The sequence below is a fragment of the Diplotaxodon limnothrissa genome, linkage group LG13, assembly GCF_057381915.1.
Source record: "Diplotaxodon limnothrissa isolate DT_005_m linkage group LG13, D_limnothrissa_male_GT1.1, whole genome shotgun sequence".
Classification (NCBI taxonomy): domain Eukaryota; kingdom Metazoa; phylum Chordata; class Actinopteri; order Cichliformes; family Cichlidae; genus Diplotaxodon; species Diplotaxodon limnothrissa.
Window position 1 is genome coordinate 9,939,920 of NC_140608.1, and position 18,553 is coordinate 9,958,472.

The 18,553-nt window shown below is 38.8% G+C and overlaps 2 protein-coding genes across 2 annotated transcripts in view; one reads left to right on the plus strand and one right to left on the minus strand.

The window, feature by feature from the left end:
* The window catches only part of LOC146619847 (indoleamine 2,3-dioxygenase 2-like), a 26,185-nt gene extending 13,945 nt beyond the window's left edge, over positions 1-12,240 (plus strand). Inside the window, exons 11-12 of the mRNA XM_085369159.1 lie at positions 11,294-11,401; positions 12,063-12,240. Of these exons, the coding sequence (XP_085225285.1) occupies positions 11,294-11,401; positions 12,063-12,240 (286 nt within the window). The remainder of the gene's footprint in view (positions 1-11,293; positions 11,402-12,062) is intronic.
* insyn2ab (inhibitory synaptic factor 2Ab) lies at positions 1,232-15,426 on the minus strand. Its single transcript, XM_085369158.1, has 3 exons — positions 14,285-15,426; positions 11,228-11,299; positions 1,232-1,415 (listed from the first exon to the last, which is right to left on the minus strand). Exons 1-3 carry the CDS (start codon positions 15,424-15,426, stop codon positions 1,232-1,234), a joined length of 1,398 nt encoding a protein of 465 aa, XP_085225284.1.
* Between the last annotated feature and the right edge of the window lie 3,127 nt (positions 15,427-18,553).

Consider the following 18,553-nt stretch of genomic DNA (forward strand, 5'->3'; position numbering starts at 1 on the left):
AAGTAGCTAACTGGACATGAGACAAGTGGCTTAAAATGTATTTGTTTCAAGATTTCACATCTTTGCTGTGACTGAGAGCCAAGACAAACTCTTGGACTCAAGAGAAATGTCAAAATAGCTTTTACTTTCTGTCTGAACTGTTAAACAAAACAAGCCAATAAAGAAATACTCAAAATAAAAAGCAAACAGTGTTATCATAGAAAATACTCTGCCATACAAGTAGTCAAAACATTATATATGCTGTTTAAAAAAATCTAACCCAGAATACTGTATTTTTTATCTATTGTACCTGCTTCAAGAGGAGCGGCCCAAACATACATATTTTTAAAAATTCATTTCACAGTACTTTGCTATAAAGATGAAGATATTCCAAAGTATACACTCTGAATATTTCGTGTCACTCCAAGAACAGAAAATGACAGAATGACTAAAGCAAAGATGGTCAGTTGCACCATAAGCTTAATAAAAAGCTACAAAAGAGAGAAAGAGATAAAGGTGTTACAATAAGAGGAAGGACAAGGAGGAGTTATTAGCAAAGGCAAGGAGATGTTCTGTCAGACAAACAAATTACACAGTATGCTAACAGATAAGGAGGAACAGGAGGGGATAGTAGGGGTTATAAGAACAGCGCTGACATAAAGTCATATAGCGTTTCAGTCTTTTACACATGCTTCTCTCAAAAGTCAAATGTTTGTGCTTTCAGGAAGTGGGGGTGGGGGATGGGGGGCTGATGTCCGTTTAAAGATTAGAGCTTCACCCATTAAAAGACCCTCCACATGGCTCCTCCTCTTGTTGCCAAGCAATATACTCTAAGGGGAAAAGACCAAAGTGCATTGCATTCATTGGAAGGTGAAACAAAGAGATTTCAATATAAAGTGAGAGGTGCATTGAGCCAGTACGTGAATAACGGCCATTTTTACACAGATTTTAAAAATATATGCGCAAAAATGTATGTCAAAGCTCACCTAGTTTTTGCAGATGTGTGTCGATCCTGTCCAGCAAACATGCCAGAAAAGGTAAGACTGAATCTAAAATGTTTTTATTTTTTATTTTTTTGGTCTTAAGTCCCCAGGTGACATGGTGTGGAATCTCAACACAGAACCTTAAATCACGTGGTTTCCATTCCCATGTGTTGATTACCCCATCTGAATATTCCTTCAGCAATTTTGAGAATAACAGGGGTATTAACGTGCCCAAGAAAATGGTCGTTTCCAAAGGCTTCAGGTTTTATTTAGAGGAACCATAGTTTCCATCGAGCATGCTTTTTGGATTCTGTCTTCGACTTGCGTTTCGGAGTAGATGTGAAAACTTCATTGGAGTAAGGCAGAGCAGGGCACTGTTGGCTGTCCAGGGGACAAAGTCTCTTCATCAGAGGCTGTAGCTTGTCCTCCTGCAGCTTAAAGTCCAGCTCGACACTGTAACACAAGCATATCAGGTAGAATTACGAAATATTTCAGTTTATTTATTGTAATTCTTCACTTAAAGTAATGCTAGAAAAAATCATCTGTTCCATTTAAAAAGTTAGTGGTCTGTAAGTTGTGTGGCTATAATATTTATGACTCAGGTTTTGACTTATTTTTTTATGTTAGTAATCCATAAAAATCCACGGCCAGATGGAGGCAGGGAGGGAGGCCGAGGTTCAAATGCACTGACAGACACCCTGGCAGCACATATTAGTTGCGGCACATATCCATATTTCTGAGACGACTCTGAGTAATAGAGTTCCTCTACTTCATCTTTGCATTTTTTAATGCATACAGTCAAAGGGCTTTTAGATTATATTGGAATGAATAGATTATATTGGAATAATAAAAAAAAAGAGACGGAATGTGGGTTGCTCCTGACATCAGACTTTCACATCCGCAAGTGTAATCCCAGGCCGGTCATCGTCTGATTTCGTTCCGACACCATAGTTCAACCCTCTCTCTGATTAAATCTCTCAAGCCTGAGAGGAATGTGGGGATTAATCCCATCCAAATGAAACCACTGAGAGGCCAAGCAGACCCTGATTAACTGCATGTATTCAAGCAGGAGATAAATGCACCATTATACGCCATCTCCTTTCACTTCATTGCTATTGATTTGTAGAGGGCATGTATTTATTCTTAGGGCATGCGATAAATTCTGAAGGCATCATAGTTAAAATCAAAGATAATTAATCTCTGTACCTGCGACAGTGATACTCTGCAGCAACCCTTACCTGGTAATCGAATGTTAAATTGCTTTTTGGTTTGGAGTTTCTTTTTTTATTCATCCTCATTTTCTTTTATCGCTAAAATTGCTCAACACGCTGCTTTTAAAAGACTCAGGGAATACTACGACTTACAAAGCTCATTCATGTCAAAGTAAAGAGGATTATTGGGTGAGAGAACTAGAGCTGCCAAAGGAGATGACATCCGACAAGTCAAGGTCAAACATGAGGTCCATTCCTTGTCTGCATGCAGAGAAACTGACGGTAAGGTGCAAAGCCTGGCCCAATTTGGTAAGCGCTTTGATGGGCAGTGTAATTAGTTGCCTAAAGGATATGCTCTACTCATATTGACATAATGAATCCTGGGAACTGTCCTTACCCTTAAGATAAGTGTCAGTTATGAACAGTGCTCTATTAAAGCCTTCAGGGGGAGAAACTGGATGGATGTCTGGATAGTAGTTTGGCAGGTCTGAACTTCCAATGAATCAATATGTTAAATTTAATGAAAAGCAAGCAATAAGGAGTTTCTAAAATCTAACATCATTATTAATACCAAAAATATATTTTTAAGCATGTGCTCTCTTAGTTGCACTTTTTCTTATTTCCACTGGAAACGAAAGCTAGCAATTGCAGGTCTCCAAAATACTGAGTCCCTCACAAAGGGAAGACTATCCTCTATCTTTCTAAAACTGCTGCTTCTAGCAGTATGCGATGAGCATCTCTTATTTATATCATCCATTGTTTCGTTTCCTCTCTGTTATCTCTATTTGTATCTTTTGTTTTATGTTAAAAACTTTTACAAGTGCTGTTTAAATAATGTTGACTTGACAGAAAGCAGAGCAGAACAGCGAAACACAGAATCGCCTCAGAAATTATTAAACAATTAATCACTTGGCAGATCACTACAATTACTGCACGCTGTGGACAAATGCCTCTATGGGAAGCCAGAGGCAGCGCCGTACGATGCGGGTGGCACTGGGGAGCAGGTGCTTCAGCAAACAAAAAGCCCTATATCTAAGATCATCTCTGTACACAACAGATTGAAGCGGCTGGAGACAGGGAAGCTTTTCTAGGGCATTCACCAAAGCAGATTAATCATCTCTTTAGCTATGCAGTGTGAGTAGCTGTTGCTCTGATCAGTGGCGAGCAGTTTGTTTGTCTGCGGTCGTGGTGTGCTGAGCACCATTCAATGATTGTTGCTCCTGGGAGGGATACTGCAGCCGTGAGATGTCTTTTTAGCATAGCACAGTCTATTCATTCAGCAGTGTACACCTGCTTGCTTCTATTCTCTGTTCTTTCTGCTGCTGGCACCTTTCAATGTAAAGTCATTTCCCCTCCTATGATTTCCCCTTCGGCCATTCACAGTTCAAACTCTCCACTTGACAAAATGAGCGGTTCAGGCCCAGCAGTGTAACATCCTCAGAACTGCATGATGGGGCATCATAGATAAATCACCAGAGAATGACAGTCATTTCCTCTGCTGACAGGCAACAGTTGAAGCAGAAACTAACTTCCCACAGGTTTACTACAGTAAATGACATGTAGAAAGTCTCTCCCTGTCATGTATATCGGAAATAAAAGCCTCTGCTGTTGTGCTACACTGTTTTCTGCTTCAAAGATGCATGGAAAAATAAAAAAAAACAATCTAATTAATGAGCATAGAACAGGCAATCTTGACAATTGTTCAACAAAACAACCACAGCTCCGCTATCTCAGCATGGGACACAAGTGCTAATTAGCTCCTTGCGTCTCATCATATTGAACTGCAGTTGCTTTTTCCTGAACTTAACTGTTCTTCAAAGTCATTGTTAGTTCCAAATTGGAAACACTACATTATATACTTTTGTTTCAAATGCTGGGTCTTAGTCAACACAGCGGTGGCAGGAATAGAAGCTGTTAATGCTTTGATCTGAGCATGTTTTTTCTGATATGGGCTTCCTGCTGTAGTCTAGGTTGACTCAGTGGTAGGCCTCATATAATTTGCAACTGATGCTCTTGTAAATCCTCTTTGAACACACGCAGGTAAGTATAGCAAGAAAATATAAAGCGTTGAAGCTGTCTGCATCTCTGAGTTGAGTTATTTTTGTTGTGTAAAGGCTTCATGTTTTTGATTCTCTGTGGTATTTCCTTGAATGAAGAGTTAATAAAGAGGACAACAAAAGGCTATCTGAGCTAGCAAACCTGCTAACTGCTAGTAGCTAGGTATCCATTCATCTTCTTCCCTCTATCCAATTCAAGGTCACAGGAATGCTGGAACCTATCCCAGTGAAAGGCGGGGTACACCCTAAACAGGTCGCTACTGTAGTGCAGAGCTAACAGCCATTCACACTCACGTTCACAGGCTGCTAAAGTTGTGGGAGGAAGCCGGAATACCCAAAGAGAACAGAGACACAGGGAAGTCCACAGGCCCCAGCTGATTGGTGGATTCAAACTGAAGCCCTTCTTGCTATAAGGGAACATGCTAACCACTGCAACACTGTACTGCCCAAGCTACGATACCACACAGCTAATAAGCTATCATAGTGTCCTCCATTTTGGACCTGTTCAAAAAATGCTGCTTTCCAAATTTCCAACGGTGCGATTGCTATAAAACAGACAAACACACACGTATAGATATACACACACAGAAAGAAATAATTAGTTGATATCCTGCCCTAATTTGTAAGTTTGCTCACTTACAAAGAAATGTACTACATTATGGTAGTTTGATTTTAATAAAGAGACAACCCTGTAATTGTTTTGTCTATAGACATAGCCTCTCTAGCGTTTCTTTACTTGCCTTTACTTGCCATATATATATATATATATATATATATATATATATATATATATATATATATATATACGTACATACATACATACATACATATGCCATCTTTGTTGCAGTGATAAGTAAGATGCGGCATTATACAAAGAGTGGGAGAGCGAGAGCTGAAGCCTAGATAAGATGCACAGATTGACTACCTCATCTCAGCATCCACTAGAGTGGTTGAATTTATTGGATGCGTTGGATATGCTGGAGCACTCTGAGCTCAAGCATTTCAGCGGCTGATAATCCAGGTTTCACTTCCAGCACACAGTTACTAGTTGTCTAAATTTGAGGGGTAATTGGTCCCAACTTGCTGTTCTTGCCTGGTTTTAATTTTCCTCACTGTACCCAAGCCTTTCTTATCAAAGTGTCACATAGAGTAGTTTGTCCGGCATCGTGATTGCAGTTGTTTTAGCAGCAGATTAACTCAGCAGATTAAAAAACAGGGATGCTGTGATGGGATCATTCAGCCGTTTGAATAATGAGGTAGTTTGAGGAGACAAGGCAAAATACACTTGAAGGTAAAGAATAAAGGGATAAAGAAAACAATACTGTCTTTGAAAATTTGAGCTTTCCTGGTTAACAATAAATACTATTGCAGAATGACATAGTTCCCCAATACCTGCCTTCAAACTATAGTTCTGCACCAGAACTAACCAAGTTAGATTAACCAAAAAACAACAACAAACAAACTAAATGTAATGATATAGTGCACAGATGAAATGATAATCTTCCGTTTTACCGTCACTCTGCAGAGTGCATCATCATTGCAGCTTTATTACCATATACTGCTTGCTTTGGTTTACTGACAATAGGCTGAAGACAATGTTTTTGCCATTTAATTTTTCTTAGAGTTTGTTAATTAAGCCAAGTTGCTTCGCTGACATATAGAAATGCCACAACTTTGTCTTATCGAGATACCATCAGTGAACTAAAAAAGAGAAATTATGCTCTACAGTTCAAATTGCTCTTCTATGCAGAGGCCTTCCTGCTTCACACTTAGATACTCGGGCTGCATAATGGACCAAATTTTAATCTTGATCACGATTTTAGCTTCCCACAATTAAATGAGCATGATCAAGCGATATTTAAAATGCTGCTGCTCTGCCAATTAAAATGCAATGCAAAAGCAAATCAAGTTCTTCCTAAATCACTGCCTGACCATGTGTCTTTATGTGTCAGTCACAGGAGATCCCTCCACTGCGCAGCTTGAAGATTCCTGGACTAGCCTGGGAGACTAGTCTGTAGTTAAAATGAATGAAAAGGCCTGTCTAGTCGATAAAGAAACAAATCGACATACAAACTGCAGTATAAAGGCTTTACCGCAAGAGATCACCTGTAATACCATACATACACTCACATCTGTTCAGCTGGGTGCTAATGATAAAAAGTGAAGCCAGAATAATAATCATAATAACAAGCCCTCACTTGGCAGCAACTCAATGCAATTAGGCAAGTAGACACGATCAAGACAGCCTGCTTAAATTCAAACCGAGCATCAGAATCAGGAAGAAAGGTGATTTACGTGACTTTGAACATGCCACAGTTCTTGGTACCTGAATGGCTGGTCTGAGTATTTGAGAAACTGCTAATCTACTGGGACATTTCATCTTCGATGTTTACAGAGAATGGTCTAAAAAAGAAAAACTAGTTTGTCTAGTGAGAAACCCAAATAATTTAAGCTGATAGGAAGGCAACAGTAACAGCTTGTTCCAAGTTTTCAGCAAAACACCTCTGAATGCATCACTGAATTTGTCACATTGAACTTTGATAGGGTACAATAGCAGCAGACCATAGTGGTGCCATTTCGGTCAGTGTAAAAGAAGAAACTGAGGCTACAATTTCACAAGATCACCTAAACTTGGTAAGAGGGATAAAAAAACATTTCCTAGTCTGATGAGTCTTGATTTCTGCTCTGACATTTGGATGATGTGATCAGAGTCTTGCATAAACAACATGAAAACAGGGATCAACCCTGCCTAATATCAATTTTTTTAGACTTGCGCTTTTGGTGTAATCGTTTTTTTTTTATATTTTCTTGGCACACTTTGGGCCACTTATTACCTGCAAGCATCGTTTAAATGCCACTGCCTGCCTCGCTGACCATGTCCATCCCTTTATGACAACAGTATATCATCTTCTGATGGCTGCTTCCAGGAGGATAACTCATCCTATCAAAAAGCTCATATCATCTGAAACTGATTTCTTGAACATGACGATGAGTTCACTGTGATGGCCTCCACAGACATCACATCTTTGTCCAAAAGAACACATTTGGGATGCGGTTGAACAGGAGATTCACTTCATGCATGTGCAGCTGACATATCTGCAGCATCTGTGTGATGCTTTCATGTCAACATGGGCCAAAATCTCTGACTGTGTTTTTAGCAAATTGTTGAATCTATCCCAAAAGAATAAAGGGAGCTCTGAAAGCAAAAGCAGGTCAAACCTGTTACTAGAAGTGTAACTAATAAAGTGTCTGGTTAGTGTATGTACCTAGAAGGATGAACAAAAGATGATATATGTTTACAAATCTGTCTTTGTCTCAGTTCACATCTTGAATGAGTCCATGATGCGTTCTTCATCATAATATTGGAAAATTCATATACATCTTTACATTTATAGACTTGTAGTAATGATCTATTAATAGAATAATAGAAATGACAGATCTATACTACTCTCTGTAAACCTCTTAAAACCAGAGGATGTTCAATTATTTAGCATTTATTGTTTTTCCCGTACGTTCCATGTAGGATTTATGGGGTGAAGTCTATGGACTAGCTTAGACAACTTCAGCTTCATTTCTCTTCGCACAGACTTATATGCCTCAACCTATCCCACCATCTGCTATTTCAACCCCTCCACCACCCGAATATCTATCTGTAGGCTCCAGGGGATGTTTGCTTATAACTCCCTAGTCTGAATGTGTCTGAATAGAGGGAGAGATAGAGATGAGCTTAGATGCCAAACTCTGTTTTCGCTACTTAATTTTAAATATAAGTTGTCTCACTAAAATTTAAAGATTATGGAACTGTAACTGGAGGGTGAAGGTATATATTACTTATATTATTTGATTATATGTTACTTTGTCAGCAATGTTAGTATTGCTAGTATTGTGAATATGCCAGTATTGCAAAGTGCTAAAACACAAAGAACAAATACAAACATCGTTTGAGGGAAATAGTGACTTTGGCATTCATTTAGTGATAAAAGGAGATATAAACTTCAGAAATTTAAATTGTTATTAAAGATCACCAATAACTAACTAATTTAATCTGACAGTAAACTGGTTTTTCATTTTACTTGAACTAAATAATGACTGCATAGTGTAGTGGCTATAGAGTAATACAAGCCTTATTCATTCTATGTAATCCTGTCAGCCGCAGCACACAAAATTCAAGCTTAATTTAAAAACCGAAACAATAGGAGGATAGCACTTGTGTTTTCCTTGGCACCTAGATTTTCTGCAGATTTCCGGAAAGTATTTCCTAGAATAACTAAGAAGAGCCTTCCCAAAGAAGGAGAATCATAGAAAGAAAACATGAAGCAAGAGAGAGCTCCAGGGCTTGGCGGGGTTTACAAGACAATCAGCTGCCTGTATTTCTACTAGATCAGTATGAGACAAAATCTTCCTACTTATTAGCCTAATAAAACTGTTTTTAAATTACAAAATGATCCACACTTTCCAGGGTTTCTCATATTTACTGATTTTTTTTCTGAGGTTGTTTACTCCTCTCTTTGAAGAAAGATGACTCAGTTCTTTTTTCCTCTTCCATTTTCTAGCTCAGTGAAGTGCTTTAGACTAAGAGAGGGGTCTGAATTTGAGTGGAAAGAGGAAGAGGGCAGTGAAGTGTTTGGGGGAAGACAACAGTTCTTCTCTTACCAGCCAGTTGGGTCTTGTTTAATTTGATTTCTTTAGGTGCTATACAAATGCATGGATGAGTAGTGTGTGTCCTTTCCTGAAGACCATCTGTTTAAAAACTGCAAAAACTTAGCCTGGCATGCACAATCCCTTCCAGGATCAATAAATGAGACTGAAGGCTCCCTTCAGGTCAGATGTAATAAAGATAGCCTTAAAATTCTAACTGCTGACACCTATCAATTTACCATACGTGCGAATGAAATTAAAGTCTAATAATCTGCTGAGAAATGGGGTTGAACTCAATTTTCTTCTTGAAGTTCTTTTGGATTTGAATGACATTTTATTCTGTTCTCTATCAAGATACTCTTACTGCTTCAATAAAGTTGAAGCCAGTCCATGACTGATACTGTACCAGTATGTGTTTTTCTACCCAGGTATGCTTTAATTGTATTGGCAGGGTGTTTAGGATCCTTGTCTTGGTGAAAACTGAAATCGATGCCAATCAGGTGTTTTCCAGATGCTGTTGCGTGGGGGGTGAAATTTCTGACAGAACTTTTTTGTGTTCATAATTTTTATACTTCTGTAAGACCTGTCGTAAGACCTTGTGTAATTTGGCGCTCCCCAGCCTTTTATCGCTGTTTCCCTTTTATGCCTGTCAAACTGTGTCTTTTGACATTTTTTATACATTAAACTTAAGATATGGGAGCAAGCTGTGCGTTTTTGTGACAGGCTGCTACCAATAAAGTGCCTAAAGATAAAAATGTAAAATAGGGTTGTCTGTTATGTGTAGACACAACACTGGTATGTCCCTAGAGTTAGGTGCCTTTTTTATGTTTGAATGATTCACAGGTCAGGCAAAAATATATTCTTCTTAAGTACAAGACATAGACTGAAAATGAACGAAAAAGCAAAGAAAAACTTCAAAACCTCTTTAGAAAGGCTGGAGAAGTGTTGTTCAAGACCACTGTATAGATATGAGGGGTGACTCTGGACTTTTGCAAAATGTTAGATATGATAATTTGAATGAAATATGAATCTGCAATTGCACAAGCAATATCTTCTGTTTTTATCAAATGTTAAGCATATGCAAACTGGTGATGTGAATGTGACACTGTTGAATGCCAGTCCAGAACTAATGTGTTTTTTTTAAAGGGCCTTTTTGTTGTTGTTTGTTATTTTTCTTCCTCTAGTAGCCTACATGTAACTAAGTTCCTGTTTTTAGGTCCTGTCACCACAGTCCGGGCCAACTTGACACAATGCACTCTTCAAATAAGCAGAGTTGGTATGATTTTGCAGGAAATGTTACACAAAGAGAAAATCCGGTCCAAGGCAGTGTTAATTCTTTGTCCAAATCACTTTCAAATATTCCTGGTGTTGTAAATATCAGGAACATATTCAAAATAATTCAGAAGATCAGTGGAGTATAAATGGGCTACCAACATTATCTTATGTATAGAGTCTATTGTCCAAAAGGGGAAGTATGAAGCAGAAGTGGGAAGGAACATTTCCATATGGCAACAAACTTTTATATATATATATTTTTTTAAAAAAAGGTAAAGTTGAAATCTGCAAAAAATGTGATGGTGTTTTTTTCGTTTGTTTGTTTTTTAAGCTTCTTTGACTCATGCCTATATGAAAAAACTGGGAGGTCTCAGAGGTCAGTGTGTTTTCTGGGGATAAGAGCATTTTCCAAACACTTTCATGTTTCACAATTTTGGAGAACAAGGTAACAGCGAGTTGTAGCAGTAGACACTTTTAGATAGAAGTGACAAATGACACGAGTGGATTTTCCTCATGCTTCTGAGACATTTTTTTTACACTTAGAACGTATGAGAATACATACACTTTGGACTCGGAAGAAAGCATTCGGAGTTTCCAAGTATGTTTTATTTGAGCTCCTCACATACTCTGTGATGGGATCACAGTATTTCCTACTTTATATACAACTCACTTCCCACTGTTGTGTATTGTTACTCATTCTGTCATACCAACTCGTATATTTCCCAGAAACCTCTGCAAATAATATTGGAGCCATCATCCACTGTATTGTAAAACAAAACAACACCCAATACACAGCACTGTCAGCGGTATTACATCTGTACTTCTTCCGTGACCTTGATGTGTATTTTATGATTCCTCTCTTCTGAATTCCATTTAATGTCACACATAAAAGATTTGACTTTAACATTTTCAGTACTCTTCAGATTTTCTGCCTCAGTCAAACCACTCTAGATGCAATGTTGTGCATACAGTATATTTGATTTTGCATTTTCTGGACACTAATGCATGACTGCGCCAGATGAGTCTCGTAAGGACCCCTTTCAAATTGATTCAATGCGTTGTACAGACAGTGCAAGAAGCCCACCTGTAAATGATGCAGGCGCTGTTTCGACAAGTGTCACAATTTGCTGTGTCTTGTCCTGTTCGGTAGGAGAGCCTGTGAAGGGAGAGATGGAAAGATATACGTGAGCTCCAGTGACAGGCTTCGCCTTCATATTTCAACACCTGTGGGCATCGGCTATCACACAGATTTGCTCAGGTTTGTTTTCACTCAGGGTTGCTCTTTGCTAACAGTTGAAAATGCAGCGGGGATTTTGATCCTGCAGTTCTCTCAGATTTGGCTATGTAATCAAGCGTGTAGACTTGCTGATTTAACATAATAGGATTACCTTGCTTTGCCATGACATACTTTGAATTGTCTATAGGCAATAGGAGGAAACAACTAAATGCAGCTCTTGTGTAATAAAAAAAATCGATATCTTTACATTATGTGCTACAGCACACAGTACATCTTTCCCATAAAGGTCAACTTGTTACAGACACACTTTTTCAAAATGCAATAAACAGCACTGTATCTGCTCCGTTTGTGGCTGAGGTGTATTGCCCCCAGGCTGTGTTGTCTGTTGTTTTTATGTTGGAAGCCCTCTGCAAACACCAGCTGCAAGCCAGGTGGCACATAAGGCTCATACAAAATGTGCACATGCTAAAGAGGACACACTAAATATCCAATGACTTTTGTTAGTGTGGCGTTCTCTGACTTTCATTAGTTTCTGTTTCATCATTTGAGTTTAGATGAGCATGCAGGTGGGCTTTTTGTTATTGGCAATATGTCGCTGAATAGACTGTTGGACCGCGTGGGATGGGAATGATAGGATATTTTGTTTTCGAGCCACACATGTAATTGCTTGCTGTCACGCTAACCCTTTGTACCTGATGGATGACACGGGGAAGAGCTGCACCTCAAATGTTCACCGTGACATGAAAGGTGACCTCATCGGAGGAGACAGAAGGGCTTCTTCATGGATCGAAAATGCTGATGGAAGCTCAAGGTCACTGAGTTCATCCATCCTGCCCTGTTCTCAAGTAAAGTCTCTTTGAACAGCTGTGAGCAAGGGCAGTAACTGACTACACAGAAAAAAGATCTACTCTAGTGCTACACTGCTGCCTAGGTTTTCATGTACTCCCATATCATTAAAAAGAGTTGCTTTAATAATAAAAGTGTATTAACCTAAATTTACAATCAGTGCATGTGCTCAGCACAACACCCCTTTTTGTATTCAGTGTCTAATGTTCACGCTTCACTGTTGTGATTCTGTATTAAACCACAGTGACACAGAAAAGATCTTCATAGATTTTTCATGGAAAAAACAAAAACAACCAAAAAAAACAAAAAAACCCGGCACCTTTGAAAGTCTTTCTTTAAGCCAACTGCTTGTTGGCACAGATTCACTGCTGTGTTGTTTGCCCACGTCAGCTGTCCTGGGATATGTCCTGGCCTCATCATTCTAGTTTCACTACACCCCCCTGCCTACGTGCCTGCTGCTCTGCCTGCCTGAGAAATGCATAACATGCGAACAGAAGCTTCACTAGGTCAAGCCACCATGTTTCAAATGCCACTTTTTATATACAGTGTTATTCTGTGTTCTACACACATCTTTGTGTGGAGAAATGAAAGTGTTTCCTGAACAAGGCTGGGGAAGTGACTTTCGGAACTGTATGAAGCCAGTAGACAAATATTATAACAGTTAGATTAATATAAGAGAAAAATACTGAGCTATATATTCTGACTGTTAATATGGGTTTTTTTGTGTGTGTTTTTTTTTAGCACATTCATAAGTGTTTAACAATAAGCATCACATGTCACTGAGGTTAAGGTCTGGAAAACCATAAGAGAAGTGAAACATGTGGCATTGATGGGACTTCCTCTTCATAGGCTGTCATTGAAAAGTATCCAGAATAAACTGTGATATCATGAAAATTAAGAAGATGTGAAACAGATCACGGGGAAATGCATCAATCAAAGCTCCTACTGTACTTTTGCATATTTTTGGTTTATGTTTGGGATTGTCTCATGGAACAGATGACCCAGAGAAAGTAAAATCCCCTCCAAAAAAAAAATAATAATTTTTTTTTTGCCATAATGTTATTTCCAGAGTAAACCGTGAAGTCGCTTCTCAAAAACACTTTACTTTTGCTGAAAAGTAAATAAAAAGTGAGTAGATTATTCTAACACCTTGCTAAAACCACAAATGACATACAGTACAGGTTTAATAAAGAGCAGACATTGTGTTGGACATTATATATGCTGGTTAAAAAAGGGGGAAACTTTAAGTTGCTTTTTGGTTCAAGGAAGCATAACTGACACAAACAACACAAAATAAGGATGATAGTTTTGTGTCCCGTAACTGCACTTCTCTAATAACACTCGAGCACAATGCTGGAGCACAGCACAGTGAAATCACTACAGCAGGCACAGTTTTGTGAAGATGAAAGGCAACGTGTTATGAGGCTGTACTAATTGGGCCTTTAAAACCAAACTCCTCAGAGTCACACCAGGGTGCCTTGTTCACCAATGGATGTGGATGAAATTTAAATACAATTTGCTTTGTGTTGTGATAGAGCACAGGTTTTTACAACTGTGCTGCTGTGAAAGTGACTGAAGGACTAATGGCATTCCCATCAACTACAGTTGAACTTTCTGTTTAATGCCAAAAGTCAAGTGTTACCACACCTAAGAGTAGTGCAAGTTCATGCTTCCCAATAACACCGTTCACATTTCTTAAAAACACACCAGATATTGTTTTCCTCTCGTTTTTTACTTTTAAAATATTCAGAGATATATTGTTCTAGAAACCTCTTAGTCACATCCATATTTTTGAAGAAAATGTGCATTCACACTGATAGCTATTGCAAAATGTGATTCACCAAGATCTTGGGTGGCATAGTGTTGATAGTCAAAAAATTATGTGTGGAACACTGTAACCTCAATGGCTGTGCACTTGGCTACACATCAGATAGTGACTGACATCCAAACAGAAGGCAGTATAAGGATGATATACTTGATGATATACTATATAGGTTTCATGTGGAGCTTTCACAAACATTTCACAAACATTTTCACTGTAAACATTACTCTACTCACCCCTCTCTCTGAGCTTCACCTTTCTCCAGCTCCTGAATAACTCCAAGAAGGACCTTGATGGTCTCCTGGCTTGAACTGATGAGACTCTCCATGGCCTGCAGCTGTGCTTTGATATCCTTGTCTCCAGATAAGGTTATTATCTGCTGGCTGCTCCCGATGCCCGTGGCTCCTAGAGGAAAGCCCTCGTCACCCCCATGTGTTCGCTGGAGTTTAGAGGAGGCTGACACATGCCTTGTCCGACACTGCCCTTGCGACTTTAAAGAACATTTGGCACTATGGGGAAGTGTCTGAGACTGCTGCTCATTTAGCTGTGTATCCTTTTTCCGTTTACAGCTCACAGAGGGGCTTCCTAAAGACTCCACCTGTGTCAAAGAGTTCCATGCAACAGGGCCTGTGCCCTTTGGCTTGTCCTGCGAAAACTCTGAGTCAGCTAGCTGGCGCTTTGAGGAAGTGCCGGCATCCATGTCTTCTTTGGGTAATCCTTTGTGTTTGGTCCTTGTCCCACAAACCTTGTATTCTGGTTCACTTTTGGAAGGAGAGCTGGTAGGATGACCCTCTTCTGAGAAATGTGAGGGTCCATCCACACAGTTGGCACTGGAAAGCAAATCCTCTGTATCACTGCTGTCATCAGTGTGGTGAAGCAGTGCTTTTGTCTGCCCCACAATCTTACCCTTGTACTTAGATGACTCCCCAGTAGGTTGTCCATCATCTCCTACTGCTTTTATGTCACTCAAAAATCCATTGTTTTGTCCTCTGTACTCTTCCACCAAAGCAGCATGTTTAAAGGTGTGTCCTTTTTTCCTTTCAAATGGGAAAGTCTTGTACCGTTTTGTAAGATCTGGTGAAGTCTGGACACCAGTACTCTTGGTCACGTTAGGAATAGATCGCCGGGCAGGCATTGTCATGTACTTTCTGTGGGTAACTTTACAGGAAATGGACCTGGAGCGTCTGGCACGATGCTCTTTCTGAGCTTCGCAGATATCCTTAAAACGCACTTGTAAAGCCTTGTTTCTTTTTTTCACCTGCTGTTTGCCAGATTCGGAGCCGGACTGTGCGTCAATGCTGTGTGAGGGAACTGTTTCTGAATCCGATTCATCTGAATTTGAGAGAACAACGCATTTGGTGTCCTCTTTGCTCACCATATTTCCTGAAACAGCCAAAACAGAAAAAGAGAGAGTGTGTGTTAATCTAGAGGAGACAATTTTTCACATGCGATGACTTTGATAAGATACTGTGGCAGATGGCCTAATGCCTTTCTCCTTTTTTGGAATATAACTTGTAAACCTCCATTAAAGTAACCCAAAACTGAGATTAAAATATTTATTTTTGCTATTTATTTTTTTAATAATAGAAAAAATTAGATAAGCGTATTTTAACTGTAACTAATAAGGACAACTTGAAAAAGACTCCAGTGATTCATGCATGATTCAATACATGTACAAACGGCTTGATATCTTTAAATAAATACAATGAGAACCAGCCAAATATATAGAGAAGAACTATAATACAGTGTTAAAAAGTACATATTTCCTGACAATTTTTCTGTAAAGTTTGCACTTGTAGTGTCTGTATTTCTCAGCATAATAAATAACAATCAAAGTGCTTAATTCATAAGATGCAGCTCATCTACCCGCTGCCATGCTGTACAGGTGATGCACCAATCTGCAACATAAATGTGTTAAACATGGAGGAAATCTGTAAAAATAAGAACAAAGATGATCATATTTCATCTGTATCTGATGACTCAAAAATGGTACTTTTTGTTCTTTTAATAACATTTTTAATATTATGTTTCCAAACACAACAGTGCTGTTGAAAAATCGAACAGGCCAGCGGTGCTCATCCAAAACTGATCCAGAATCTAAAATCAAACTCATTTAGGATACAAAATAACATTTACTTTGCACGTGCCATTTAGTTTTGCACCATCACGACTGAAGCTCGATTAAACTCTCGTTCCGTTGTGTTAATGTTTCTTAATCACACCTCATGCTAACACTTGCAGCCATGACAGTAGCATTTCATAAGCACGGTCCCCTGCCAACTGTTTGATCATTTGCTTCAAGAGACCTTTTTAGAACAATAATTGTGTTCACACTGCTCTCCTTGTTGCTGCTGCCATCATTCAATACTCTGTTTATTGCCTCTTCATTATATCAGTTGTCAGCCTAAATATACACCTCAAGCTAAAAGCACAGTTTTTCTGTTAACTTGATGTCTTACCGCAGTTTAGATGCCAGATCACTGACTTAGATCAGTAACCAAAATATCTGGTAGTTAGGCTAATGTGAAGGCTATGAAATACATTTTAAGTAAGCATCATTAATGTGTTTAGGTTTTGTTTGCTTCATATCAGCGTCAGCCTATAGGATTGCCGAGGCTGCTGTCTGCTACTGCTGCGCCATAGATTCACTTGGGAATGATAACTTTGAATTGCTGCTCTTATTTTTTTATCTTTTGCCTTTTGCTTTACAAATGCATGACACCCCCTTTATATGTCACTGATTTATGTAGCAGTGAAATGGAAATACTTTTATATGGGGTGTTTCAAGTGAAATCTGCTGCTAGTTCCTTGAAAAAGTATTTGAAATAAATATAAACATGAGACTCACATTGAGATGCTCATCTTTTTATTTTTTTTGTTTGCAAATACAATTATCATATTTTTATTCCTATTGGGAAGGCATTCCAATACAAACAAATGGGTTTGCATGACAGCTTGTTTTACTGTTCTTCATATCATAATTACATCTAAATGGCTGTTCTCTGCTTTGCACCGATGCACTCAGCCGCACTCGTTGCCAGCCTTATGCTTACCGTACATCCATGCACACACTCCTCCCGCTATCCACGCTATATAACATTTCATACAACATGTCATTGTGAGCTGCTGCTTTTATGTTGCTTGATAACATTCTCCCCACAACAGTTGGGGGTGTTTTGTTAAGGAATGGTCACAGAGTGGTTGGTGCTTAGCCCAGGGCTTATATATATTCCTCTTGTGGTCTGAGGTTGATACCAGAAGCAATGGTGACACAGCAGCTGTGGCCCACACATATTAAACTCTGCATTAATAGCTAGCGTTAGGCTCCTCCACCTGTATCCACCTGCAGGTCTGAGTCTAAACTCTGTAGGGAGAAATTTATTATCGTCACTCCCTGGTTGCTGCTGTGCCAAGCGGAGTGACGAGGTCAGAGCCTAGAGATGCTCTGCGATCGTATCGGAAATCTCTTTCATGTGAGTCGTCCGTGTGAACTGACCTTCAGATTTTAATGTTTACAGATTGCTGTTTATCACAAATTTAGATTCAATTATATTACTTGAGCATATTTCTGAACGAAAATCACCTATATTAAGTGTGATCCTATAGCACACTATAGAGTGCTATAAAGTGCATATTTCCTAACTGGCTGTGTTAGCATATTGGTAATATTACATAGGTTTATGCAACAGTTTAATAACCTGAACTGAAATGATTGGTTTCCAGCTTTCGATCTGCATTTTTATGTGGTTTCAGGGTTTTTTTTGTTTTTTGTTTTTGCAGTTCCTCAAAATAAATATTTACATCTCGTATCTGTAAAGTGACACTGAAAGAGTGTAATTAATCATTAATTCATAAGATGCATCTCATCTACCTGCTACCACACAAATGATGCACCGGCACTGTAGGCAGATCGATATTTAACTTTCAATTGCGTAACCTCATGCTGCGATACATCGTAAACTGTCTTGATCACACAGAGGAGCTCAAACTGAATTAAAAAACAAACAAACAACCAAATAAATACTACTCTTAATGCCAATCTCTGTGCAAATAAGACCAAATAAGACCAATATGATCAAGTAAAAATGACACATTTTCTGACTCATCTGTGATGAAACACATTTCACATCTAGAACATGAAATATATCAAGCAGCACAAGGAAATGAAATGATGTCTGATATGGCTGAAAGGAAACATCAGAATGAGCTGGTTAATCATTTTTATATGACAAGACAGCACGCGATAAATAAACTCCAATGAATCATTTATTACCACACAAAAGCCAGCTATTCATGGTGTTGCAGCTTCTCGGAAAGTAATCATGTTTTATCATTTAGCGACATTGTAAATCTATCAATGTGATTGTTGTGGTGGGGAAATTTATACTGAAGAGACATTTCCTTACTGTCAGTTTCACTACTCCCAAGAAATTTGTAAAACAAAAAGCATGGGTAGATTGGATTATTGTTCATTTCCCATTCGCAGCTGATCTACAACTACAGTT